The sequence below is a fragment of the Chelonoidis abingdonii genome, chromosome 3 (genome assembly GCF_003597395.2).
Source record: "Chelonoidis abingdonii isolate Lonesome George chromosome 3, CheloAbing_2.0, whole genome shotgun sequence".
Lineage (NCBI taxonomy): Eukaryota > Metazoa > Chordata > Testudines > Testudinidae > Chelonoidis > Chelonoidis abingdonii.
The window spans coordinates 153,169,559-153,196,965 of record NC_133771.1 but is presented as its reverse complement, the minus strand read 5'-3'; the positions used below and the strand labels follow the sequence as shown (position 1 = coordinate 153,196,965).

The 27,407-nt window shown below is 42.2% G+C and overlaps 2 protein-coding genes across 2 annotated transcripts in view; both read right to left on the bottom strand.

The window, feature by feature from the left end:
* Positions 1–239: 239 nt before the first annotated feature.
* TTC27 (tetratricopeptide repeat domain 27) overlaps positions 240–27,407 on the bottom strand; it is a 231,511-nt gene continuing 204,343 nt past the window's right edge. The window contains exons 18-20 of the mRNA XM_075064235.1: positions 18,633–18,744; positions 4,355–4,455; positions 240–625 (exon numbers count right to left, since the gene is read on the bottom strand). Coding sequence (XP_074920336.1) covers positions 503–625; positions 4,355–4,455; positions 18,633–18,744 — 336 coding nt within the window. The 3' untranslated portion in view covers positions 240–502. The remainder of the gene's footprint in view (positions 626–4,354; positions 4,456–18,632; positions 18,745–27,407) is intronic.
* Positions 20,725–27,407, bottom strand: part of LOC116825011 (uncharacterized) — a 9,590-nt gene continuing 2,907 nt past the window's right edge. Inside the window, exons 4-7 of the mRNA XM_075063483.1 lie at positions 26,227–26,278; positions 23,954–24,151; positions 22,705–22,765; positions 20,725–20,789 (exon numbers count right to left, since the gene is read on the bottom strand). Of these exons, the coding sequence (XP_074919584.1) occupies positions 20,725–20,789; positions 22,705–22,765; positions 23,954–24,151; positions 26,227–26,278 (376 nt within the window). The remainder of the gene's footprint in view (positions 20,790–22,704; positions 22,766–23,953; positions 24,152–26,226; positions 26,279–27,407) is intronic.

Genomic DNA, 27,407 nt, shown 5'->3' with positions numbered 1-27,407 from the left:
TACTTGGACAACATGATTTGCTTGAGATAAAAGAAAATAAAACAACATAACAAACTAGAATTTTTCCTATTTCTCACCTTTCCTCTTTTTCCAATTAAGACAAGATCTAAATCATTTTGCATTTCCTCCTATGCTATAACATCACTGGGATCTCTTACTGTCTCCACTCTGCAGCACTGTACAGCTATATCCTGGAGCCAATTATATAATGCACTCAGGAAGAACTAATCCTAAATAAATGCCTTATAAATACAATTGGTTTTATTCCAGAAAACTCAGGGCCACAGAAGCAGACACACAATTTAAGAGATTTAGTAGACATGACCTTAAAAACAGTTTAGAAGCTTAGGGAATCTGACTGTAAAGACATCAATATTGTACAGGAAAACATTTATTAAAAATTTGTGTTATGTGTTAACAGTTGTTGCAATTTCATCAGCAGAAACTGGAGCAAATAAAGCATGTCATCCTTGTCTTCCTTCTAGGAAATCTTATTTTTATCTCAGCACTGATTCCTCAGCTGGTTGCTCATTTCTTGCAGTTCAGCAATCAAGCTGTCCATAGCTGTTACTTCACCAACTAAGTCACTGGAAACCTCACTGCTTGTTGCATCGGCAAAAAGTTGCTGCATAACAAAAACAATATTTAATTATATTTACAGTCATAATCTAAACTATATGTAGCGAGATCATCCTACAAACAGAATTAAAGTCCCCAATTTGCATATCATGACCTCTGATCTCTCTCTTTTTTTTTATTTTTGCATCCATGGTTGTCTCTCTCATCTTAACTTGATCCACCAATGCCACTTTGTGGTGAACAAACAGAAGGCACACATAGACGTGAATGACTATCACTCTCTTCTCAGACTCAGAGTGTGTTTCCTTTTCAGTACTCCTGACATTCTCCAGTCTGCCTAGGAAAGCCAGGCTTCTGTTAAGGCCCACTCCTCCCACTAATAAAATCTAAGAAGTTTTGCCACTAAACTCAGTAAGCAAGATCAGACCCTCCCTTCACACTGAAGTTCACACAATACTGTTGTGTGGACTGATCTGTTTGGTAAAGTAGAAGTCGTTCTGTATTTTAACTGACTTGGTAATTTTTCCTAGTATGTTATACTGTATATAATTTGTTCCAGATTGCCAAAATAAACATGTTGTCACATTTGATGTCAGAACATGAGTGGGTGGCTGCAGGCGTCTGTCAATAATTAACTCAATCAACAGAAAACAAGAAGCTGAAGTGTAATAATAATGCTAAGCACTTATACAGTGATTTATATTCTTAAAATTTCACAGTCAATAAATCCTGTAAAATACTGTAATCCTTCCTTTAGATATAGGAAAAGTGAAGCAGAGAGGTTAAATGATTTGCCTAAAGCAGAGATCGGCAATCTTTGGCACGTGGCCTGTCAGGGAAATCCACTGGTGGGCCGGGACAGTTTGTTTACCTGCAGCATCCACAGGTTCGGCTGATCGCGACTGCCACTGGCTGCATTTCACCGTTCCAGGCCAATGGGGGCTAAGGGAAGTGATGTGGGCCGAGGGATGTGCTGGCCGCCGCTTCCCACAACCCCTATTGGGAACTGCCAGTGGGAGCTACGATCGTCTGAACCTTCGGACGCTGCAGGTAAAGAAACCGTCCTGGCCTGCCAGCGGATTTTCCTGATGGGCTACATGCCAAAGGTTGCTGATCCCTGGATTAAATTCATATAACATGTTAGTAGCAAAACTGGGATTAGATCTCAAGACTTTCTGAGTCATTCCTTTGTACTATCCACTAAAAGGCAATGCTACCCGACAGCCAAATTTTGCCACCCTTAGTCATGTTGCTTTCCTCAAGTTAGTCTCATTGAAATGCATGGGACTATTTGAGGAGTGAGGTACCACTTAGCATGAATATGGGTGGCAGAATAAACGTCATGCTTCTGATCAAAAGGGAAATCTGGCCATAGATGTCATGTTTTTGATCCAAAGGAAATATACAGAGTGATTCACTTTGTCAAACTCAATGACTAAAAGACAGAAGGAAGCCTAAATTTATGATAGGATAAAAACCAACGAAGGGTATAAGGATTGCTATGGGATTTATATGTCACCACCACTATCAAAATATATGAAAATAAGATGGACATATAAACAAAAGTTTGTTCGGATCTCCATAGCATGAGTCAACAACTTGCTTCACAAGCACTCTGTCACTGAACAAAGAACTCCTTCTTACAGAAATATAAATTTGTTCATTTTAACAACTACACATACGATTTTTTTTTGGACACTCAGCCCAGCAAACTCAAACTAGGAATTTGGCAGCCAAGTTAGGTCCTTTCTGTGTAATGCAGCTAGTCAATTTACGCTGGCTCAGCATTACTTACATTACACTGACTTTTTTTTTAATCCGCTACTTTCTTAACGTTGTTAAAGAACTAGACTAATCAACGTTACTTTAATAGAAACTGTACTGATTTGTTCATATTATCTCTGCTGGTGAGGAAGCTTTAGAAGTTGATCTTTAATTATTTTCTCTGCTCTTTCTTTTCTTCTGAAGAACAAGTCACTAGTCTAAGACCTAAGATCATTCTTAGTACCTTGAAAGAACAGTACTTTGTTCAAAAAGCTCCCCAAACACTGAGTCCTCAAACTAAAGACAAGAACCAGGTGAAAAAATGGCTATATTGGAGTTACTGCTGAGCAGACATATATAACACTAAACTTTTGAAGGGGTTAGTATTTAAACAAAAAACAAAACACAAAAAAATTTGGAAGTGCACTGTGAAGTGTAAAATTTAAGACAAAAAATTGGAACATATAGAAAAATCAATTCAGATCACCCAAGCAACTTAATCTCTGCCCATTTCACTTCTCTTAGAACTGCCAGAAACTTAGACACCCGTATCTGCCAGGAACATACAAGTTCATTTCATCAGTAACTTTTGGAATTAAGAACACATTTTACTAGACTCTAATCCTTAATCTTCCAAAGATTGCACCATACAGAATGATTTAAACCACCTGGACTTGTGTTTACATCACTCATGCCAGGGACTCCTGCCTCCTTTCAAGAGTCATACTCAGTCTAAAGAATAGACATACAGTCCTTTTCTATTTACTGAATCAAAACAGAACACACAAACAGCAATAATTTCCCAGTACTCCCAAGAGGTAACGGAGTCAGCATTTAAACAAGTGTCATTAGTCATGAAGTCAGCATATCTAGAGAGTATCAGAGGAGTAGCCGTGTTAGTCTGGATCTGTAAAAGCAGCACAGAGTCCTGTGGCACCTGATAGACTTACAGACGTATTGGAGCATGAGCTTTCGTGGGTGAATACCCACTTCATCGGATGCATTGGTATTCACCCACGAAAGCTCATGCTCCAATACGTCTGTTAGTCTATAAGGTGCCACAGGACTCTCTGCTACTTTTACATATCTAGAGATACAACTTTCCTAGGCCCAGATGTTTAAATTACAGTACTTAAATGGTGAGAACCAAGTTAGCCAAGTTTGTAATGTATCTACGTGTATATAAAACCTATGCTCTGTAATTCACACTCTACACACGTTGCGTAAGTACAGATACAGGATGAAGCTATCTTAAAATCAGATAGGAACATTAGTTTTTATTCAACAAAAATATATTCAGGAACAGGCTTTAGTTAAAAAATGAGTACACCTTTCACCATACAGTGAAAGGAAGGAAGAGTGAAAGATAAAATGTTGATGGTTGTACAGGGACAGAATTAACGATGACTGCATAGCTACAAATTTTCAATTTTATTCTTGAATTGTCACATTTTTATGGCATTTTCAAAAAAGCTTAGTGTTATGTTTATTTACACCTAACTACAGTTTAAAATATTTTGTCTAGGAATTTTTAAAAAATATTTAATAATGCCGAGTTGCAATAATTCTGGCAGATTTTACAATCTATGTAGAGCTGGAGCTCATTGCTTTTCAGATGGTCTCCTACAATCCCTGCTCCCAGAATGGTTTCCTGCCTGGCATTCTTCATGCTATCCACATATGGAAAATAAAACATAACTCAATTTCTGAAACCTTCCAACCCTCCAAACCACCTGTGCCTGTTTGTGTGACATTTTCCAATAAAAGTCTAACTTGGGCTAAGGATTTGCCTGTGAAACTTCAGGATGATTGGTTTGGTTTAGGCAAAGCCAGGGAGAGAAAAATTTGACTTATAATAATGACCCTTAACTAAGCAGAAATGAGCATCCCTCTATAGTGTAATGTGATTCATGGGCATTATCTGATCTATAAATGTCTTCTATTTAGGAGGTGGGCTGGGGGATAAAGTCAAAGAGACTTATTCTTTGAGATATTTCTAAACCAATCTCACCTTTGCTTTGGATGACAAGCCACGCAGGTTGAGTCGAGCTGAAGAAAGTATCTGCAAAGCTTCCTGGTGATTAGATTTGTTTTTACTGCACTTTATTGCCACTAAAAGTCAAAGCAAAAGGGGGGAAAAACATTTAACACCATAATGATAGCCTGTAAATATAAATCCAACAGTTAATCAGAACACTGAAGATCTGTCATAAAACATTTTGAACATAATATCCCACAAACAGAAAACTTGATTAAAAGTGGTAAGTTTGCTTAAGGAGACAACAAAACTGTAAACAAGTATATGTCCAGTTAAGATATATTTTATGATTCCTTCACCTTCACAAGTCATACTCACTACTTGTATTGACAGACCCTACCACTCTATAAAAAAAAAGTCCCATATACTGCCAACACATACACTACGTATACACCACATTCCTTAAGATTTCACTATTAAGCAAAACCTTAACCCTGACCTCATATTTCTCTACGAGAAAACACACCACACCACACACTTCACTGGTGCACAGATGTCTAGATGGGTGTGCTGATTTTTGGGGCATATTCAGAGAAATCTGAGGGATGACTGAGGCATGATTTTACTTTGCAAAAGCCATGTTGGTTAGTTCCCATCATACCAAGATCATCCAGGTGCTATATAATTCTATTTCTATTTTTTAAATTTGTAATTACCAGTACTGTTGTAAGGCTTATTGGTCTATAATTCTCACTATCACCCCATGTACTCTTTTAAAAATAGATGCATTTACTATACTCCAGGACAGAAGCTAATATTAATAAGATTGCACATTTTTGTTAACAGCTCAACTACCTCATTCTTAAGTTCCTTCAGAATTCATGGATGTACATTATGATCCTTAACTGGCAACTGATACTCCTTAATTTTTCAATATATTCCAGCACCTCTTCTTTTGACATCTCAGTACCTCATCTTTACAAGAGGAGGCTACTTCCCTGTAACTAGAGGTTCTTCAAGATATGTGGTCCCTATCTGTATTCTACTGAGGCTTATATGCATATGCCGTACATCTAGAGCTGGAGATTCTGAAAGTAGTAGTGTCTGCTGGTCTGCACATGTGCCCTTGCTCTGCCTCATGGCTGCATCCAAGGCGATGAAGGGCAGGGTGAAACAACCACACTCTCAGTTCCTTCTCCACTGTGAACCAAGAAATCCACAGCAGAGGGGAAGGAGAGCGGGATTGGAATACGGATAGGGACCACACATCTTGAATAACCTCCAGTTACAGGTAAGTAACCTCATCATCTTTTCTGAGTGATGGTCCCTATTGTATTCCACTGAGAGCGATTAACAAGTGGTACATAGTGAGAAGAAAGATGATGGAACTGTGGAACGAAGAACAGCCATGTTGAACAGGTTATCCATTGCAGTCTTGCACCAAGGTGTACTGGGAAGAGAAGGTATACACCGTGTGTGTGTGTGTGTGTGTCCCAATATCAGATAGCTGAGTGTAATGCATCCTGAAATCCACTGAGAAATCCTTTGAACAGAGATTGCGTGCCCCTTAATCCTTTCTGCTATAGCGATAAAAAGTCTAACGGACTTCCTGAATGATCTCATCTTCTGCAAGTAGAAGGCCAGGGCCCCACAGACGTTGAGTGAATGAAGGCTCTGTTCCTCCACTGAGGTGTGTGCCTTCAGAAAGAAAGCACGTAAGTGTGTGGGTTGGTTGAGATGAAAATGGGATACAACCTTTGGCAGAAACTGGGGACGCAAGTGCAGGGAAACTTTATCCTTATGGAATGTGGTAAATGGGGGCTTGTAGAGGGGTGATCGCCCACTCCTGCCTGGAAGGGGTTGAAAGCAGCCCTGGAGAGGGCTGTGGCTGGGGATGGCTGATTGGGGAAGTAGCCACAGCTGGGCCATGCCCCAGTCAGGCCAAAGCTGGCCTGTATAAAAATGATGTGAGACAGAGACCCAAGAGGAGTCTCTCTCCAGGCTGAGAGAGAGCAGGGCCTGGCTGCCTGCAGAAAGGGTACTGGGAGTGAAGCAGGGCTGGGGAAAGCCAGAGGAGCAGGGGAGCTCCAGGCTGGCAACTCCCCAGGCTTCAGGGCCTGGTCTAAGGCCCATAAAGGTATTGGGTGGCAGAGGAAGTCAGCAGGTCTGAACCCCCTTGCCTATGATGAGTGGCTTTTACACTGCACTCTGCCCCAGGGAGTGGGGGCTAGATGGTGCCTGGCAGTAGCCCATGACTGAGGAAAGGTGGGAATAGAGGGTTGGGGGTTCCCCTGGTGGGGAGACCCTGACACTGTGGGGGTATTGACAAGGGGCAGCACCCCAAAGACAAGGGGCACCAGGTTCTGGGAGGGACATGGGGGCCAGCAACAGCGGGACACCGACCTGCAGAAGGTGCTCCGAAGGCTGGAAAAGAGCTAATTCCCTGAGAGACCAGCAGGAGGCGCCGCAGGGGTGAGTTCAACATGGTTACAGGGCTCCACTATTATTGCCTTCAGTTCGCCTACTCTTCCCGCAGAAGTAATAGCTACTAGGAAGGTGACCTTCATGGAGAGGAGAGACAGGGAGCAGGAGGCTAGTGGTTCAACGGGTAATTTCATCGGTGTTGTGAGGACAAAGAGGAGATCCCATTGGGGAGCAGTGCATTGAATGGAAGGATAAGTTTGTAGGAGGCTCTTCTGAAACTTTGTAGTCAAGGGGTGCGTAAAAACAGAGTGCCTTTCTAAATGCGGGTGGAAAGCACTAATTTCTCTTATGTGCATCTTGACAGAGTTGAGAGTGAGTCCTGACTCCTGCAGGGATAGGAAGTAGTCCAAGAGAAGAGGAATGGCCATGGCTGGGCCCAGGGGGGTGAAAAGTTTCCACTTGGCCCGATAGGACTGCCTCGTGGATTCTTTACTGCTACTTGAGAGGACATCCTGTTCTGCATTCTAACGAAGATGCCCATCCAAAAACCAAGCTCTCAGGTGAAGGGTGTGCGGATTGGGATGTCTGATCCTGCCGCTGTGTTGCGTGAGCAGTTCCAGAAAAGCTGGCAGCAGAAGCAGGGGACATGCAGAGAAGAAGGGAAAACCAGAATTGGTGAGGCCAGAACACGACGATCAGGATGACCGTAGCTCCCCCACATCTGATCTTGTATAGGCTACACAGCAGCAATGGTAGGGGAGGAAAGGCATTACTGATCTGATCTGACCAGTGGATAACGAGGGCATTGTCTTGGGAAAGGGTGCCAAGCCCTCCCCAGAAGCAGTACTGGAAGTATTTGCTGTTGGTGCTGGACGCAAAGAGAGGAGAGTCCTCCAGCAGTCGAAAATGGTGGCAATCACAAAGTCGTGTAACTCCCATTCATGGTTGGCTACAAATTTCCTGCTGAGAGAGTCCGCAATCATGTTCTGAGTCCCCAGAAGACAGGCCATTGACAACAGGATCTTGTGGGTAATGCATCAGTCCCAGAGATGAACTGCTTCCACACAAAGCGCTGGTAACCTTGTGCCCTCTTTTTTGTTTATGTAGTAAATGGTGGTACTGTTGTCTGACATGATAAGAATGACATGATAGGAGTGAATGGATGGGAGAAATGCATGACATGCTGTCCTTACCATGCAAAGAGCGGTTTAAGGTCCTTGTGTCATAAGTTTGCCCATGTGGGCACCGCATCTGTCGAGCAATGCATCTGTGATGATTGTCATGCTTGGAGAAGATGGAAAAAGGGTATCCCAGTGAAAACCTGAACTGGGTCCATCCACCATTGAAGGGAACAGAGAACCTCAGGGGAAACTGTTAGTAAGCGGTCCATAGAATGGCGTGTTGGATAATAGGCTCTCTTGAGCAACAGCTGTAGGCATCAGAAGCGGAGATGAGTGAAGGCAGTGACGTACATGCATGCTGCCATGTGGCCAAGAAGGGACAGGCAAGTTCTGGCTGGAACAGAAGCACTAGCGGCCACTGTGGTAATCAGTGCCCGCAGGGCCTGAAATCTATCCTCTGGTATGCAGCCACGTGCATAGACCACATCAATATGCGCCCTGAAGTACTATATGGACTGTGTGGGATATGTTCACCCTAGGGAGGAAAGGAATAGGAGCAGCAAAGAGGTTGAAGCTTGAGCCTCTTGTCTGGATCACACTGTAGCAGCCAGTTATTGAGATAAGGGAATATAAGAGTCCCTTGACACCGGTGAAGACCCGTAGAGCAGCAGTGAGTCCGAATGGTATAACTCTGTATTGGAAGTGTCGTGGGCCTACTGTAAATCTCAAGAACTGTCTGTGGGTAGGATGGATATCTAAATGGAAATAAGCATCTTACATACCAAGATCCATAAACCACATATCTCTTTCTACTGAGAGTATAATGGCTGCAAGGGTTGCCATATGAAACTTGCCTTTACGTATGAAGTGGCTGAGATGACAGAAATCTAAGATTAATTTCCATCCTCTCTTCTTCTTGGGAACCAGGAAATAAGTGGAATGGAACCCTGCACCTTGAAATGCCATAGGAACAGGCTCTATCAATCCCCTTTGCAGTAGGGAGTCTACCTCTAGGGCAAGCATACTGTCATGAGAGTAGTCCTGCGATGAGGCATGTGGATGAGGTAGCATCATGAACTCTATCAGATAGCCATGTCGAATGACATCCAGGACCCACTTGTCCATTGTTATTGCACTCTGAGCTGGTAAAAAGAGTGCTAGATGTCCCCCAAAGGGGGCAGGTTGCACGTATGATGGGATGCAAGGCAGCTGAGCGGCTCTCTAGATGCACTCAAATATCACTTATGCAAAGACTGAGTGTGTGGTGTTGAAGACTACATGGGCAGACCAAGAGGATGGGACCACTGGTCTTCTGACGCTTACGAGGATGCTTGTAGAGTTGCTGATGAAAGGACTGAGGAGTTCTGAACTGTTGTGCAGGAGGTGAGTGGTAAAATTTATTTTTGAATGCTGCGTTTTTTTTTTTTGTTTTTTTTTTACATAATTCTACATTTTTAAGTTCAACTTCCATGATAAAGAGATTGCACTACAGTACTTGTATTAGGTGAACTGAAAAATACTATTTCTTTTGGGTTTTTTCACAGTGCAAACACTTGTAATTAAAAATAAATATAAAGTGAGCACTGTACACTTCGTGTTCTGTGTTATAACTGAAATCAATATATTTGAAAATGTAGAAAACATCCAAAAATATTTAAATAAATAGTATTCTATTAATGTTTAACAGCGCAATTAATGACAATTTATTTTTTAAATTGCTTGACATCCCTAGTTACTAGGTAATCTTATTTCTAAATAGTTATACACATTAATAATTCTTTTCCATTGCTTTAGTTGGGAAGAATGACTGTAAACTATTGAGCTCCTCCAGCTCTGGATGCTATGACCTCCAGGTACTTTGCCACTACTGGGGCAGTGATAAGTATCATTTTGTTAAGTGGTCTAAAATCAGTTATTTAATCTCCAAGTTTTTCTATCTGCTTTTAAGACAAACCGAATAGTTGCATTATTTATGCTCTGCTGTTCTACTATGACTCCCTGTAATCTTTTTATTGTTACTGGGGATCCAAACAAGTCTTATTTCTTAGTACTAATTAATGAGTAAGTGGCACCCGTGTATCAGCATATCTAGTCTAAATGCTCCCTTATTAAATGTCATGTCTTCCCCAGGTATCCTGATCTAAATGTGCCCCTAAACCAGCAGGATCTTGTGCTGAAACTGGGGAGATTGGGGGTGCCTGGCTTCCCTATACTGAATTTTTGAAAGGTGGGGAAAATGTGGGTACAGCTCCCTCGTAGTCCGCTAGTTTTCTGAGCAGCTCTGCAGTATGCAATCTGTCAATTTTGTCCCTGCTCTCATATTGCAATAGCCACTTTCAAACTCAACTCCTCAGTGAGTCTGAGGGTCTCCACTGTCTCCTACTAAAATTTCTACCTTTGCCTTCCTTTTTATTTCATTTTCCCCCATTCTGTCTACCTTGCTGGTCCTCTTTTTCCCTGAGGACCACTATTAGAAAAGGTCACTACTGATACCTTTTCAATCTTCTCTCTCAGTGGTGGCCATCCTTTCTTTTGTATTTTACATACAGTTTTTCCTACATTATCCACAGCAGCACCTGAATTATTAGATGCCGCCGCTACTTCCATTGCCATGCCTAATTCCAAAACCAATGTCCCTTTAACCTTTAACTGTTGTTTCTTTTCAAGAAAGCACATCACAGAATCCCCTTCTGGAAAGAAACGCTTCACCACATTACCTCCATAGGGGAATTCAGAAAAGTTCACTAGACCGATACCAGGGCTAATCTTGTTCCTTTCCTTCAAACTTATGAGCACAGCTTTCTCAATGATCATCGCAGGACCACTTTCCTAAGCCACACTATTAACCACCTGCAAAGCCTGCATCTCCCTCTGCAAGCAAGCCATCTTCTTCTGGCAATGTGCATGGTCAGTCATGGTCTGCTGGTCCTGAGAACCCAGAACTACAGCTAATGCTGCCTGTGTGGCAGCATGCTTTTCCCTGAAGCAACAATCTTGCTCCTTTAATATCTTAATTTTCTGCCATTGCTTATCATAAGTGTGCTACAGCTTTTCAATCTGCAGGACATCCTTTAAAGTATTCACCTGCACTGTGGAATTCTCAGACTCAGGCTGAGCCTTCTCCCTAAAACAATAATCCAGTTGCTGCTGGAGCTGCTGATTCTGATCTAGGGAATCTCCCAGCTTTTCTGAGACCTGTAACTTGTGTATTCCTTAACTATTCAATTCCTTCTGCAACATATCCATCTGGGTAGACTATACCAGCACAAAAAGTGATGAAGAGTCCTGTGGCACCTTATAGACTAACAGAAGTATTGAAGTAGGTATTCACGCACAAAAGCTTATGCTCCAATACTTCTGTTAGTCTATAAGGTGCCACAGGACTCTGTCACTTTTTACAGATCCAGACTAATGCAGCTACCCCTCTGACACACCACCAGCACAGTGGCACTCAGAATTTCAGCCTCTACCTTTGAATCAGCTAATTCCTTCTGTATGGGTGCAGCATGAGCTTCCTACATTAAAGTAGTATCGCTGAAAGCAGCGGTAGGCAACCTATGGCATGCGTGCTGAAGGCAGCACACAAGCTGATTTTCAGTAGCAATCACACTGCCCCAGTCCTGGCCACCGGTCTGGGGGGCTCTGCATTTTAATTTAATTTTAAATGAAGCTTCTTAAACATTTTAAAAACCTTATTTAACTTTATGTACAACAATAGTTTAGTTATATATTATAGACTTATAGAAAGAGACCTTCTAAAAACGTTAAAATGTATTACTGGCATGTGAAACCTTAAATCAGAGTGAATAAATTAAGACTCGGCACACCACTTCTGAAAGGTTGCCAACGCGTCTTGAAGTGTCAGCCTTTGTTCTCAGAATATCAACTTCTGCTTTTAAGTTAGTCAGTTTCTTGTCTTTCCCCTTTTCCTCAACTAACTCCTGTACTTTTGTTTCTAAAACCCTTGCTACCATTTATAAACCTTGTAAAGCAGCCTTTTTCTTTGGAGCTCCCATTGCCTACATAACTGCTCATATGCACTAGGTCCAATAAAAACGCCAGGCTTCCAAGGACCGTTCCCATATGTTAAAACAAAATTCTCCCTTTTCCTAATAGCATACCCTTAACAGTACTTGATTCTCCTTTCTTCGCTGCCATTTATATGTTATTAGACACACACAGCAAGGTAATAATACTGGAGTCCTAGGTTCCCTATGACAGGGACATAGACAGGAACAGATTGCGACCCTAGTTTCTACCTTCCTGCTTGTGGGATTATGTCTATGATCCTTCATCTTTCAGACCCACTGGTCTGTAATCCTATACCGTAAATCATGGACAAAGACGAATCTAGCTACTGAATGTACAAGACAAAATGCTCACAGGACCACTATTTCTTGGTTGTCATGACCACTCGGGATAATTTAGCGGTCCTGACCACAAAATAACCGCTATTGTCTTGCGTCAATCGTCTTCTTTCCTTAAGTTCCTCCTGGCTGGCTTGCCAAAAACAGATTTAAGGTGCCCCCAAAATAGCTCACCTATCACCAATCTGTTCTCCTAAGATATAGGTCTCCAGGGTGGCTAAGGAAATACCTGGAGGACACGGACACAGCCTTCTGATAAATGACTGACAGCCACAAGTAGTATTCTTTTCCACAGCAAGGCACCTTTTAATTGGTGCAAACAATCCCATACACAGTAATAATATTAATGTGATAAAAACACAAATCTTTTATAAAAAGTGAAAGAGCACCCTAAACCATATTGCCTTGCAGTTTGAAATTATCCTAAGTGGCTGCGCCCTGCTTCAGATGGACAGTCTGCTATAGGCTCCTGACAGCAACCGAGAACAGTTTTTTAGGTCATACATATAAACATTCTCTCCACAATCAACACACACATCTTTATTACCCCCTGCTACCCCACCCCCAAGTACACGCTAACACTGGGCCATCCTACAGTATGACTATAACTTTAACTGACAAGCCTATTCTGTCTGATAACTTTGCTCCAGTCACAGGACTCCCGCTGCGGAGGCTGCTGCCTTCTCACTTGCTTCTTTGTTACCATTCTCTTCTTTCCTCCCTATGCGTCCCAGTCTATGGCCACGTCTACACTACGAGATAATATTGAATTAGCTAAAATCGGTTTTATAAAACTGATATTATAAATTCGATTTCATGCGGCCACACTAGGCACAGTAATTCGGCGTTGTGCGTCTTGCTCATGGTCGAGTTGTCACGTCGATTTGTGCTGACGCCCTGTTTTGTGTGGGCAGGTTATTGCGTCGCTAATCCGCCACGTGTCCGGCTCGAGTCCTCCCTACTGTCTCTGTAATTCTGGGTTGTTTCTTTTTACGGCGGGTAGGTTGTGGTAAATGTTCATGAGTTTCTTCGCCTCTATCTACCGGAAACATCAGCTGACAATGCTGGCTTTGTGCGCTCTCCTCTCCTGGGATATAGCTCCGGCAGACACGCTTGTCTCACGCGTTATGCGATATGGGCCTTGCTCTCAGCCTGTTTTTTTGTTATCTCCTCGCAGCGTCTGTGTACTGGCTTGCGTCGGCATGGGATGAGCGACTACTGCGCGCTGCGCTTGTCAACAGCGAGCGTTGGCGCTGATAGCTATTTGCGTCTATGATACTGCATGACAGTAGTATTGGCCTCTCTAGCACGTGGTACGTTCGGTGTACCAGTCTTACTGACCGAGGAGGGAAGCTGGTACATGACGGGATGACCGGCTTATATGTCTTCTCCTGCCTCTTGTCTCCTGTTCAGCTGTATCGATTGTAGCTGGCCCTGCGCTGGTATCTACCTTCTGTCTTCATGCAAGGGCAATGAAGCTGCGTAGGCGCCGTGGGGGGGGGGGCAGCAACGCGCAGATGATGCTAGCAAGTAATTGGACTTTGACTCAATTGGGGATGAGTCAAATCGCCTCCCTTGATGTTTTCGTAAATATGATAGGTCAGGTCAATGCTGAGTATATAGGGGCATAGGTATTTAGAGGACGGTTGTTAATCGAGCGACAGCTTGTCTCGTTCGGTATTTCACGGGGTGTGCACCCTGCACAACCACCGTGCTTTCCTCCTCCCCAGACCTTGCTGGGCTGCCGTGGCAGTGTGCCCCCCCCTTGCCTTTGGTGTCATGAAGTTATAAGGAATGCGGATAGACAGGACTTGTTAGTGAGTAAGCATGGGGAGGAGCGACCTCCTGGGCTATGAGCAGTTCATGGCAGTACGGGGATCTTTCGTTTCCGGAGGAGTGGCTGATGAAGCTCAGCCGCAGTTGCTATGTTGAGACTGTTTCCAGCCGTTCATGTACCATCGCTTGGGAAGTAACTGGGAGTCTTCCGATTTTTACCATGCGCCCGGCAGCTTACTGAGGCAGCAGGAGCCTCTGGGCTGATGGCACACGGTATCAGTCATCTGGTACGTCTACACCGGGAGGGGGGAGGGCTGGATATGCTCCTTCATGCTGTCCCGATGGGTTGCGTCTACCTGGCTGCATTCAGTACACTAGGTGACACTGAAGAGTCGAAGAATGATTTTCTTTCCCTTTTCTTTCACGTCGGTGTCGTGTTGGGTGGAAACTGAGGAGTATTCCTGAACCCGGCAGACGCTGTGTTGAAGCCTACAGCATTGGGAGCTCAGCCAAGATGCCACTACTTTTCAGAGGACTGCTTGCTGGACTGATGGGATAGCTGGTGTCCTCAGTACCCCTCCTCGATGAGGTCTTTGAGTCTCTGGCTTGCCGTGTACACTTGTCGTGCAGCGCTGTGTATCCGGGATTTTTTTTGCAACTTTGGCATTTCGTTTTGTAACGGAGTTTGAATACACAGATTTGTCGTCCCCATCAGCGATCGATCTAGTTCTTCGCGTGACGCGTCCATGCTGGAGCTCTTTTGGTTTGAGACTTTGCGTCGCCACCCAGTGCTGTCGAGACTCCAGGCTGGGCACAGGAAATGTAATCAAAGTTCGCGGGGCTTTTCTGTTTACTGCCGCTGCATTCGCGTTCGTTGCTGTCGAGGCGGTCGTGGTGCACTTTGACGGTACGCCAGAGGCGCATCTCGATTTCTGTCCGAGTAACCGTGTAATCATATGTATATCGGAATTTAGCGCTCTCCTCTCATCGGGGTGGAGTTACGAGAACATCGATTTAAAGAGCCCTTTATATTGATATAAAGGGTGGTGTAGTGTGGACGGGTATAGCGTTAAATCGATTTAACGCTCTTTACATCGATTTAAACACGTAGTGTAGACCAGGCCTATGTCTCTACATTCCAGTGACAGGACAGGGCTCCCTCTAGTGCTGCTTTCTGCTGCAGATTCTTCTTTACTGTCAGTTCCTGACCCCCTCCAGCTTCTGCCCACTGACACATGGACTTTTATACTATCAGAACTTTCTAGACACTTCTGCTAATATTGGTCAGATCTTTCTTGGACGCATGCTAACATTCCAAACGGACAGTTCTATTTTTAGTCTGCAAATGTTGTTTTCTTCAGAGTTATAATTTGCTGACCTTTCCCCTACTTTGGTTTTCCCGCCAATTCTACTTTTGTGCTCTATGACCTACAGCTTGTAATGGCAAAGTGACTCATGTTTATTTAAAATGAAAGCCAGGGATACAAAATGGAGTCTGAGAAATTTCTCTGGTATCAGATGAGGGACTCCTCTCAGGTGGATTGGGAAGGCTCCAAAGGCGGCTACTGGGGCCAAGACACCCAGTATGCCAACAAGGCAGATCTGGCGGTTGCTGCAGAGGGTCCCATGTAGCAGGATACCAAAGACTCCTGTGTTGAGGAAAGAGAGTGTATTATCACTGAGATGGCAGAAACTTTCGACAGTCATCACGACGGTACAGGAGACATAGATTTTGCATTCTGTCTGAGTCCTCCGATGCCAAGAAGTCAGAACCTTAATCAAATGGCAGTGCCATCGGAACCGTGTAAGTTGTAGGGGAGTGGTCAGGAACACAACCCAAAAAGGGTAAGTCCAAAGCAGGAGAGGTGGATTCTCTTAGGGGGTGAGTGGACTGGGAGATGTGGAGACCTCATCTCTTCCAAGGCAAAGAGTTCATGAGGTCCAGGTGCCGACTTGAGTCTCTCCATTGTCAGTGGCACATGCTCTGTAGTCAGAACCAACGCCAGAACATAGGACTGTCTTGGAACTGAAGGTTCCCTCAACTTTGGTGGCACTGATCCGGAAGGCATAAGTGGAAGGGGTACAGCGGATCCAGTGTTTTGTGCAACTTCGTGTCGTGTTTGTGAGCTGTGGAACATGCTGCTTTTCCATGTCTGAAACTTGTAGAGGATGCAGTGCCCTTCTTGGGCCTTAAGGAAGACTTACTGTCATGCTTATGCAAAGGCTTTCTTGCATCACGACTAGGCCCCAGCATGGGGTCCATAGCACTAGTACCAGTGGAACTAGGCTGGAGCGCCACGGTAGAAAGCATTCTCTTCGATTTCTCAGGCCAATGTACAGGGCAGGTTCCTCAGCCTGGATCTGACTGTAGCCTGATGGTGACCTCCATGAGATGCTTCTTGAGGTAGAGGGCCCAGCCTTCCTGGGTATGGCTTGGGAAGGAGAAACAGAAACTGCACCTCGATGTGATGTGGGACTTCCCCGAAACAGAAAAGGTAGCGTTGGTGATTGTCACCACGGATTGAGAACAAGCAAAGACAGCAGGTGCAGATCTTGACCCTGGTGTCTTTGACATAATCCAATACTTGGGTATGCGTCCTGGGGTGGGGGAAGGAATGAAGTGGGAGACCAACAAAATGGCATCCAAAGTCCTTAATTCCAAAAAACTGCTACTACAACAACACTAAAAGCTACTACCAAAACAACAAAAATACCAACTATATACAAGGGTAAAAACAGTCTTGTTTCTGTATTTTTAGAAAATGTGTCACAAGTCAGGAAAGAACAGTAGAGACTCCAACTCAGACCATGCAGCGGTGAGAAAGAATTGAGGGTGCCATTGGTCAGCTCCGTCCTTTATTGCCTTGGATGAAACCATGAGGTGGAGCAAGGGCATGTGTGCGGACCAACAGACACTACTATTTTCAAAATCTTCTGCTCCAGATGCATGCCACATGCGTATAACAAGACCTCTACTAAACTCATGGTCCATTTTGGTCAATTTAATGGTCGTAGTATTTAAAAAAATTGTAAATTTCATGATTTCAGATATTTAAATCTGAAATTTCATTGTGTTATAACTGTAAGAGTTGTGATCCAACTCTGAAGGCAGCATCACAGAAGAAAGGGTGGCATGGTATGCTATTTCCACCCTTTCTTCTGCGTTGTTACTGGCAGCGTGCAATCTTCAGAGCTTGGCACCTGGCAGCAGCCACCACTCTCTGGACACCAGCTCTGAAGCCAATGCAGAAGTAAGGGTGGCGATACCACCACCTCCCACCCCTCTTTTGGGTCAGGACCCCCAGTTTGAGAAATGCTGGGCTCCCTTGTGAAATCTGTATAGTACAGGGTAAAAGTACACAAAAGACCAGATTTCATGGTCCGTGACATGTTTTTCATGGCTGTGAATTTGGTAGGGCCCTATGTATAACCTTAGTGGATATAACAGGGACCATCACTCAAAAAAGAGAGAGAGTAAATATAGAGCAGGCATCTGCCCAACATCCTCAAGTGTTGAAGAATCACATGAAGAAATAATTTAGCTTCCGCACAACAAGCTAATCCTCCTTAACAGATGTTTGTCCTGTGCTATTCTTATTACTCTAATTGCCAAATCTTTTATTACTTTCTTGTTCTCCACTACTGGCTTATCCATTGTGTCAAGGAGTAGTTGGTGAGAAGGGTTCTTTTTTTGTGGCTCAGCCTAATTTTGCATTCTTGGTTTCTTCCAGTGATCTCAACTGCTGTTTGTTGCTGGATGAAGTTGTCTAAGCCCTACTTTACACACGTGCAGAGAAACTATATTAGGAGTTTGCACCAGTGTCTACTATACTACACTATACCTCAGTGTAGTTACACTGGTGCTAATTTCCTTCAAGTAGACTGGTCCTTTAAATTTCACCATTAACATCTTTTACTCTTTCAGCCATGAAGTAAGAAAAGGAAGTATATTATTAAGATTTGAACAATCTACTCTGAGCAGCATCTCATTTTGGCATTGTGGGTGGGTGGGCTTGGCAGAGAACTACCACTTATTTCGTCCCTTTTCTCCTTAATTAAGACCAAGGTCTCTAGAAGAACATCTGAGCCCCAATGAAGGGAAGCCAAGGAGCACAGAGATCATAGGTGGTATATCTATCTGAATCTCACTGAGAGGGAGCCAAGAGCAAAGAATCTGTCAGAGTCCAGAGCTACACAATCTACCAAGAATTGCCCCTCAATTTGTATCTCAAGTCAGCTGAGTTTATTTTGTGGGAGGCTTTGAAGAGTACCACTACAATATTTCTCCCCCAATGTGCTCTCCCTTTTCACGGTTGAGACAGGAATAATTTTCTCTCATATTTTCTAAGGAACTTCCAGGGATCTCTACTGTGTGCTGCTCACAGTGTTTGCTGGCTCACACGCCTTTTAAATGCTGCCTCATCTTGTATTCAGGAACTCTAACTCACTGCACCCAGACTAAACTTTTCACATGCAATAAGAAGATTATATCCCAAATATTAGGTGCCATATCAGTTCCAATATCTGAGGATAAGTAAGAACATATTTTGTTAGTGAGTTTCTTAAGTACTCTCTCTCTTCTTTATGAATAATATAAAATGTAATGTTTGAGGGTGAACATACCATGGGCAAGCTCTATGGCTCCTTTCACCAATTCTTTAAAAGACGAAATATCTTTCTCCCAATCTGCTGATTGCATTTCACATTTATGTGCCTTGGTGAGATACTGCAGTGACTGCAAAATAATCAATTAATGCAAAATTATAAAAGAATTCCAGTTTAGCTTTATGCACATATTAAACACTCCTCCCAAAAAATTGATAGATTTTCTGAGTGTTGGAAGGGTTCCCTTCTCTGCAACCATTAGCGCCAGCTGTAACACAGATGTTCACTGATCTTGCCTCTCATGGATGTCAGGCACATAAAATAACGTGTGTCTGAAGACCATTTTTATTTTTTAAAAATTTGTCTAGACTGATGGACGTGACCCATGTTTGCCAGGTCAAAATAATTAAAAGCATATCCAAAAGGAAAAACACTTATATTTAATATTTTGAACAGCAGTTCTGAACCTAAGGAACATATAGTTAAATACTACATGGCTTTTTTCCAAAAATATTACCAGTATTATTTTTCTCAGACTGAGTTATTGCTTTGATACTGCATTTATTCTCAAAACCAAACAGAAGTATAGAAAATGAATGTAAACAGTAATCAAGGAAGAATTTTCATAAGCAGGAAACTTATAATGAAAAACAAATGTGATACCAGGTTATTAAACAAATGTATAAAAGAACGAAGAGTGATTCTGGCAATAACCACTGTGATACAGCATGGCCAGGGGGCAGCAGGAGAGGGTTAGAAGGGCACCTTATTCCCTGTAAGGGGAAGAAAGTTTGCTATAGATTAACTAGAGCACCTGACGCCAATTAGAGCAACTGCAGTCAGTCATTTAATAAAAACCCATGCTTCAATCAGACAGTGTGGGAGTAGGAGCAGAAAGGATTGGTGTTGGAGCAGAGGAGAGTTTGGAGAAGTGCTGCGGTGGGCTAAGAAGTCCTAGACCCTAGGTAAGGGGCACCTGGCTTGTACAGAGGGAGGGCAGGAAAGGGAAGTAGCCCAGGGGAAGGAACCATCAGTTCAAGTGGTTCACCACTATCCTCAGGGCCCCTGGGCTGGGACATGGAATAGAGGGCGGGCCTAGCTCCCTCCCTCTCCACTCCCCTCCTCTAGGACACTAGTGGGGCAATTAATATTCCAATTTAGGGGCAAGAAATGGCACCCTGAAGCCCCCCCAAAGAAGACAAAGCGCGAGACCCATCATAATAGTGCCAGCAATTTGCCACATCACCCTTTCAATACAATTTCTGTTCTTAGTATAATAATAGAACAAATAAAGGGAAAGAAAATATCTAAGTTATAACAGAACCATAAGCACTGATTACTATGAGTTTATGAAGACCATTTCTTGGCAGACAAATGGGAACATAAGTTGGGGAATAGGAATCCAGTGCTGTACTAAAAGAATCTAGTCGTATTCAACATCTTCACTATCTGGAAAAGGGAATTGTGAGACATGAAATGTGTATGTGTGTGTGTGTTGGGAGGAGTCGCTCCCTTTGATGGACACCCAGCTAGCCAGTTAGCTGTAAAACCCCTGTAAAGGGTTAACAAGAAGAGAACAGACCAAGAGGGATTTTATAGCTAACTGGCTAGCTGGGTATCCATCAAAGGGAACTATGGACACCCAGCCAGCCAGCTAGCTGTAAAATCCCTCTTGGCCTGTTCTCTGCTTGCTTTACCTGTGAAGGGTTAACAAGCCCACAGGTAAAAGAAAGTCCACAGGCTAGGTGTTCATCAAAGGGAGCTACTCCCCTGCCCTTCATGTATCACAGGAATAAACAGCACATTAATGAAATTTGCAGATGACAGACTGGAAGGAAGCTATGAACACAAATTAGGAAAGAGAAATAATACCAAGGGATGTAGAGAGATTAGATACACTGAAAAAAGAAAAAAACAAAATGAGATGCATTTTGTCAATGCAGAGACTCATACATCTGGTGAAAAATAATCTAAAAAACATACACGTCAGTGAGTGGGAGAAATTTAAAAAGGAGAAAATTAACAATTGCTTACTATTTTTTCCTTCCCACAGGGGCTGGAGAGTTACTAAAACAAAAATTAAACACATTGTGTGAAAAAACTGAAGATGCTAAAGTTCTATCACTTGATTAAATGATGGACTAAGAGGGGCATCTGTACTACCATCTGAAGAGTCTAAACAGAAGAGAGAGGAAAAATCTAAAGTCATATATAAAATTCCATCATTAGAAGCTTTTAAAAACAAGTTGGACAATCACCTGTCAGGGATGGTCTAGGTGTACTTGGTCCTGCCATAGCGCCAAGAGGCTGGACTTGATGACTTCTCAAGATTCCTTCCAGCCCTACATTTCTATGATTCTATGGATATTAGAAGCAATGCAGCAAAGATTGGTCATCAGATGCCAACGGGAACAAGCCCCACCTGCTGTACTGCCTGCTGCCACTGGGGGCCTCTGATGGAGCTAGAACTTACCAGTCTCTGAAGGACCCAATACATCTGGCTGTCATCAGGGAATTTTGGCCCTGCAGTACCAGTGCAGGTAGTAGATAGAGGAGGCACACAATGGGGAATGCAGATTTCTGTGGGGCTAGTCCCTGAGAGACAGCATATAGGGCTGCCTGCAAATGCTTCCTTGCTGCAATCTCATTTTCCAGATCCAACAAATAGGAGTTGAGTACGTGGGTGTCAGGCAGGAAGGGAAGAAGATCTGAGGCTGGAGGGTTGTTCACGTGTGTGTGTATTTTCTGAGCCTGGATGACTTTGGAGAGAGAGGGTACTGAGCCATGGAGACTTTAATTGGAAATGGGAAGGCTTCTTGGCCTTGTGGACAAGTGTGAGTTGGTGTTGGATTGGAAGGAATTGTGAAGGCTTGAGAAGGTTCTGAAGTGAGAGAGGGATGCACTGGGTTAAGCAGAGGAGAAAACTGAATGAATTGGTGAAGGAGGTTGTGAATAGATTGGTGTGTGTGTGAGAGAGTGTGTACTTGCTGAGTTGAAAGCTAGATCAGAAGGGTGGAGGTTGGGAATAGGAGAGAACAATGAATGCGTGACAGGGATAAATATTTTCTCCCATACCACCATTTCCTATAAAAGGTGTCCCAGTTTTTCATTCTGAAAGTACAGGACTGGCACCTTTTACTTCCCACTTCCCCATCAACCATGTTCTTCCCCCAAAATATGCTTCCTTACCAGTGTCTCTATATTTCACTTTGAAACACTGATTAACATGAAGGAGAGTGTGGTGGATTATTACCTGCCGCCTCAGCAACTATTTTGGACACCAGCCAGCACCAGAACAGAGACAGAAAATTAGGAAAGGAAAAATTTAGTATGAAAACCAGGAAAATCTTAACAGCAGCCAGATGTATGAGGCTGTGGAGTATTCTCCCAAGGGAACTGTTGGCAGCATCATTGCTTGAGTCTTTTAAACCTCAACTAGAACATTTTCTAGTGTTGTGTTCAAAGGGGACAGATGTGCATTTGCAGGGAGAGGGACAAAATGATCTAATAGGCCTTTTCCCATCTTTATAATCTATGATGCTATAAAAACTGCAAACATTATTTTATATTCTAGTGAAGTTCTTTGCTTCTTTCACACTATACGGGTTTTGAAAAACTGCCATAGACAGCTAATTTGATTTAATGCCCAATAGGCACAGGAAAACCTTCTTGGCAGTGAGGAGATGAAATGCTTACTAGTGGCCTTTCAAATTTTCTACAATAAAAGTTTTATAAATTGATACTGTAAATTAATTAAAGTTGTGCATGTAGAGACTTTAGTCTCTCAGTTCTCTTTCATGCTCCCTCCACACTAAAATACAGCCATGTCAGGGAACTGACAAAAGTGGACCCTAACTTTTACAAATATGGTTCCAATTTGCACGGTAGACTAGATTTTAACCATGTTTAATAACAAGTCTGGTTATGACACATAGTTAAAGTCCTGTCTCCTCTACACAGTGAAACCACATTTGTAACTTGGTTAGGGGAAGACCATGATGTAACTCGGCTCCCTGACATGACTACATTTATAGTGTAGACAAGCTCTGAGTTACTTTTTGTGTCTGATTAGGATTTAGGGATGCATTACATGATATTGCAACTTCTGTGCTTCTGAATACAAAAAGGGTAGAATCATGTTCCTTGTTCATCTATAAAGGAAAAAAATGTAAAGGAGAGAGGGAGAATCAGACAAATCAAAGTCAGAGGAAAAGGAAGTGAGGGCTAAAGCATGCAAGTCCACAGTGGAGAGTTTGAAGAGAACAGAATGAAGAAGGACAAAGTGACTAGAAGTACACCACCATGGATGTGTGAACCACAAGCCCAACAGTCTGCATCGTGTACTTATCACAGAATATTGAGCAATCTTCCTGCCTGACATTCCTGCCCTGGCCAAGGAGTGCCATTAGAAAACACACACTGAATGCTGACATTTTATGTTTTCAGGTTCAGTGAAGATCTGATAACCCAGAGCTATTTTGGGAGTTTGCATGGGTATGTGAATTTTGGAAACTTAATACAAACTGCAAAGCACCATCCAGCATGAACAACAAAGTAAGCGCTCCAGTTGTGTAGCAGTTATTTTGGAAATGCAATCACTCTAGCCTCAATTTGTGATCTGAGAGGCTGAGGGAAAGGGGACAACATGAGGATTAAAGGCTAATATTCTATTAGGACAAAGAACTGTACATAGGCCTTGACAATTCAACAGATTAAGAATTAAGTGGAGGAAGTAAACCCACTTTAAGCTAAACAGAAGCAAGGCATTCTTATTCTGGAATGTGTCCACATGGAGTATTTCAGGATTAGCTGTTCCTGAATTACTGCAATGTAGACAAGCCCTAAATATGCTTCTACACTATGATCCCAGAACTGAGTTTGGTTACTTAACGATGACTCAGTGAGCCACTGTTTTCTGGAGGTTGCAGCCTTATCACCAGAATCTAAGCTTTGAGTTAAAATTAAATCTCTAGCCAGTAGAGTTGCAAAGAAAACCTTCAAAATATGAACCTAGTGTAACCAACAGATGCTGTAATAGGAAATTTCTTCTTTTGAAGCAAATTAATGTCCAAGTTTAGAATGATAGAATTATGCATATTTTAAAAAAAACAAACCGATGGAAACTTTAAAAATCTTCCTCCCCCCTAAAGAAAATATATATGTGGAGGAAAAAAACCCAAAAGGACAGAATGCGTGCAGCAAAATGCAGGAACAGTGGCATAGCGTGTGTGCTGTATCTTGCTACAGTAGCTGGTCCACTAGAGGATAATAGCCTTCTGCTATAACAAACTCATATTTTAGAAAACAAAAACAAAACAAAAAACCACCTCAACAGTTACCTTTTCAGTATCTTCAGGGTTATCACTGTGTCCGTTTCCATAGAGTCTGGCATACAGTCTCCAGATTTCCACATCACCTGTCATTCTTGAAGTCACTCTGCCAAACAGTTCCTGCAATTTCCCCTTCAGCCCTGTTGCCACCTCTCCATTGCGATCAGCCATTCCATCCATCACTGCCCTGACCAGAATATTCAGCACCTTAGAAAGCAGTCAGAGAGATCTTTCATTTATATTCTGATAAACACCAACAAGTTTTGGCTTTTGATATCTCTGCAACATTTGGACTCCAGTATATATTCACTGATAATTTAGTAAATTACAAAGACTTTACAACAGAAATATGGCAAAATAATCTTACAAAAATGTTCTTATACAATTATGTGGGATACCAACAAGTATATTATGAGAGAAATTCACCCATTTAAACATCATCTAGACTTTTTGCAAAGGAGTTTTATGGGTGGAGCAAGTATGCAGGAGGCTTCTGTCCTCCCTCCAGTGAGCAGTGGTGGAAATTTTGTGCTTTTCCAAAAAAGCTGGTGTGAAGGGGGGCTTTAGGAGTGGCCCAGGAGCAGGATGCTGCATGTGAGAAATACAATTTTAGATTATAAGTGGGAGTTGGATCACCACCTATTACTATGGTTGCCTGACACGTCTCATTGTAAGACCCTGCTTTTAAGTACTTGGAACTTAATAACTGAACTTTAACCTTTTTGGCTGAAATTTTCTAAGCTAGATGTCTGCCTCAAGCTGAATTTACTGGAAAATTTCAATAAATTCAGGGCAGCCATTTCCAAGAACAAAGTTAGGGGAAAATACATTGTTATGCTCATGTTAGAAAATTCTGGAAAACTTTTCTTTGAGAATCTCTACTGTCTTCATGCTTTGGAGTAGAGATTTGAAATTTGGCAAGGGATGACCTTCGTGTCACGGATGTGTCTTTTGCCCAAACTGTGAAAACTTGTCAATTTGTCCAAGTTATAAATATTAGAAAAATCAATGTTTGCACATGCTCAGCAGATACTTACTAGAGCTTTGCAGCTTAATTCCCTGAAAATTCTGTCTGCACTGAGCATACTCCAGCCTAGGGCTGAACAGGATTTTCTCTGCATTTGTAGCTCTGAGGTGCTGCAGGCTGAGCGGAGGCCAGGCACAAGAGTTGAGAGCAGGGACCCTGTCTTTCCTGTGCTGCTAATGCCACCCTGCTGGGCTGACACACCAAGAAGTGTGACACCTGGGGTGCTGCCTCATTTGAACGTAGATGGGACAAGAGTTGGACTAGGGAGGTGGAGACCAGTAGACCAGGACGAAGAGGTAGGAAAAAAGGGTGGGGTTGGGGGTGCGGGGAGCATGTTGCGTAGACAACCTTAATTTTGGTATTTTCTGACTTCTTAGTGCTTGGCATTTCAACCTTTAATAACATTCTTTATCTAAGTTTTTTTTCCCCTGTATAGTATTAATAAATCACTTAGAATAAATATCAAAGAAATAATGCTAATTGGCATTACCTAACAATAAGACACTTTTTAGATAATAAAATCCGTATTGTAGTTAGGATACAAGATATTAATCCTGCTAGAAAGTTACATTTATGACTACTCAGAATGATTCACTGATATACCACTATCATGCTAAAAAATATGAAAAGCTTATAACCCTTAAAAATGGAGATGGGTACAGGATATTAAAAACACTAAGTTTAACACATTCTGTGCTATTCATAATAATTGTTTTATTTATAAGAATCAATAATATTACACAATCCAAACAATTTTACTTTAAGCTAGCAAACAAAAAACAGTTATTTTTCATGAAACAGCTAAATGTTTCTATTACAAATATTTTTCTCAACAGTATAATTGCATTACACTGTTTGGTCAAAACAAACAGCAATCAAGTGATTCTCAGTTATGTATTTCAAATTCCTGGTCAGTAGCACAGTAAAATTAAAATGGGTAATATTACAAAATAGGTCTACCAAACTATTCTGTAATGTAAAAACACTATATTCTATTGCTATATCATACTCAATAGTATAAAACAGATAAATAATACATTATAATACTATATAATAGGTTCTACTTGAAAAGGGGCTAAAACATAATCATGTCTTGGTTATATTGCCTGTTAAAAATATTTTTGTTAGAACTGCAAGTTAATTGTATCTAAACACCAAAACTGGGTTAGCAATCAAGACACAACTTTCTACTTTCAGAACACAGTTTTAATGGTTAAACTTTTATTTAAGTGTCCTCTGAGGGAAGTTAAATTACCATATCCACTAATACTCCACCACATTCAATAGATGTCAAGTTAAAAAGGATCCTGTGCAAGCAACAGCTTTTATTTTATTATGTCTGCTTAATAATCTATGCCTTATATGACCACTGTACAAAGCATCTGTGTGTTTAACAGTGCTCCACTATACCAGGATTCCACCTCCTTTCTTGTATCTATTTTTTGTGATCCACACTAATTTATTAAAAATAAAACAAAAACACAAGAAAAAAAAATCTACCCTAAAACATCTTAACTGATGTTAGTTTACCTCATTTCACAATTACTATGTTGTACAACAGCTCCTTTCATATAAAAATTCAACTAGTCAAAACATGTTCAAAAGCTGCACTGATGCTAATCAAAGCTGACAGAGCTCAAGTGAGAAAAGAACCTTCAGATAACAGGCCTCTCACCATAAGGCAGCACTCTGTAAGGCAGCTTTCTGTAAATACACTCACTGCAAATACCTTCCCAAATTAAAGCTTAAAATCAAGGAAGTGATCATTAATCAACAGCTTGAGAGCACAGGTGTCTCCTGAAAATGTTAATCCCCCACCTCTTCATTCAGAATCCCTGTTGGAAAGTGTCCTTACAGAAATACAAGCACAAAAAGCTTTTGCTTCTGCCTCTTATTACAAAACATTCTAGCAGCATGAGCCAGTTAAATGAGGATAATACATAAAGGGAAGAGGCAGTAGGAACCTTCACTCTGTGCTGTTTCCTGTGTGGGATCCTGTATTTACGTTAAACTGCGCACAGTGAATTCACATTCACAAACAGTACAGTATGTAGCTTTGCTTCTGAAAGTGATGTTGCAAAACATCCCACCAATCAATGGACCATCTAGTGTCTTTGTTATCCTCAGCATATTAACATTAAAGATAAATACTGACTGCTTGGCTTCAGTGATCTGGATTCTGTAAAAAGTTATGTGATTAACACTTCTTGAAGTCCCTCGAATAACATTCCCATACACACCAGAGGTTAAATCATTGGAGGGAGGCAGATTCTCAGCTGGTGTACAGACAGTTTACACCAGCTGAGATTCTGCTCCCAGGTCCTTTTTTTTTTTTTTTTGGGGGGGGGGGGAATTGTGACTTAATTCTTGGCTAAACTGTAGTTTGTCTCACATACAGGCATGACCCTAAAAAACTTGCCAACTGGCTTCTAAAAA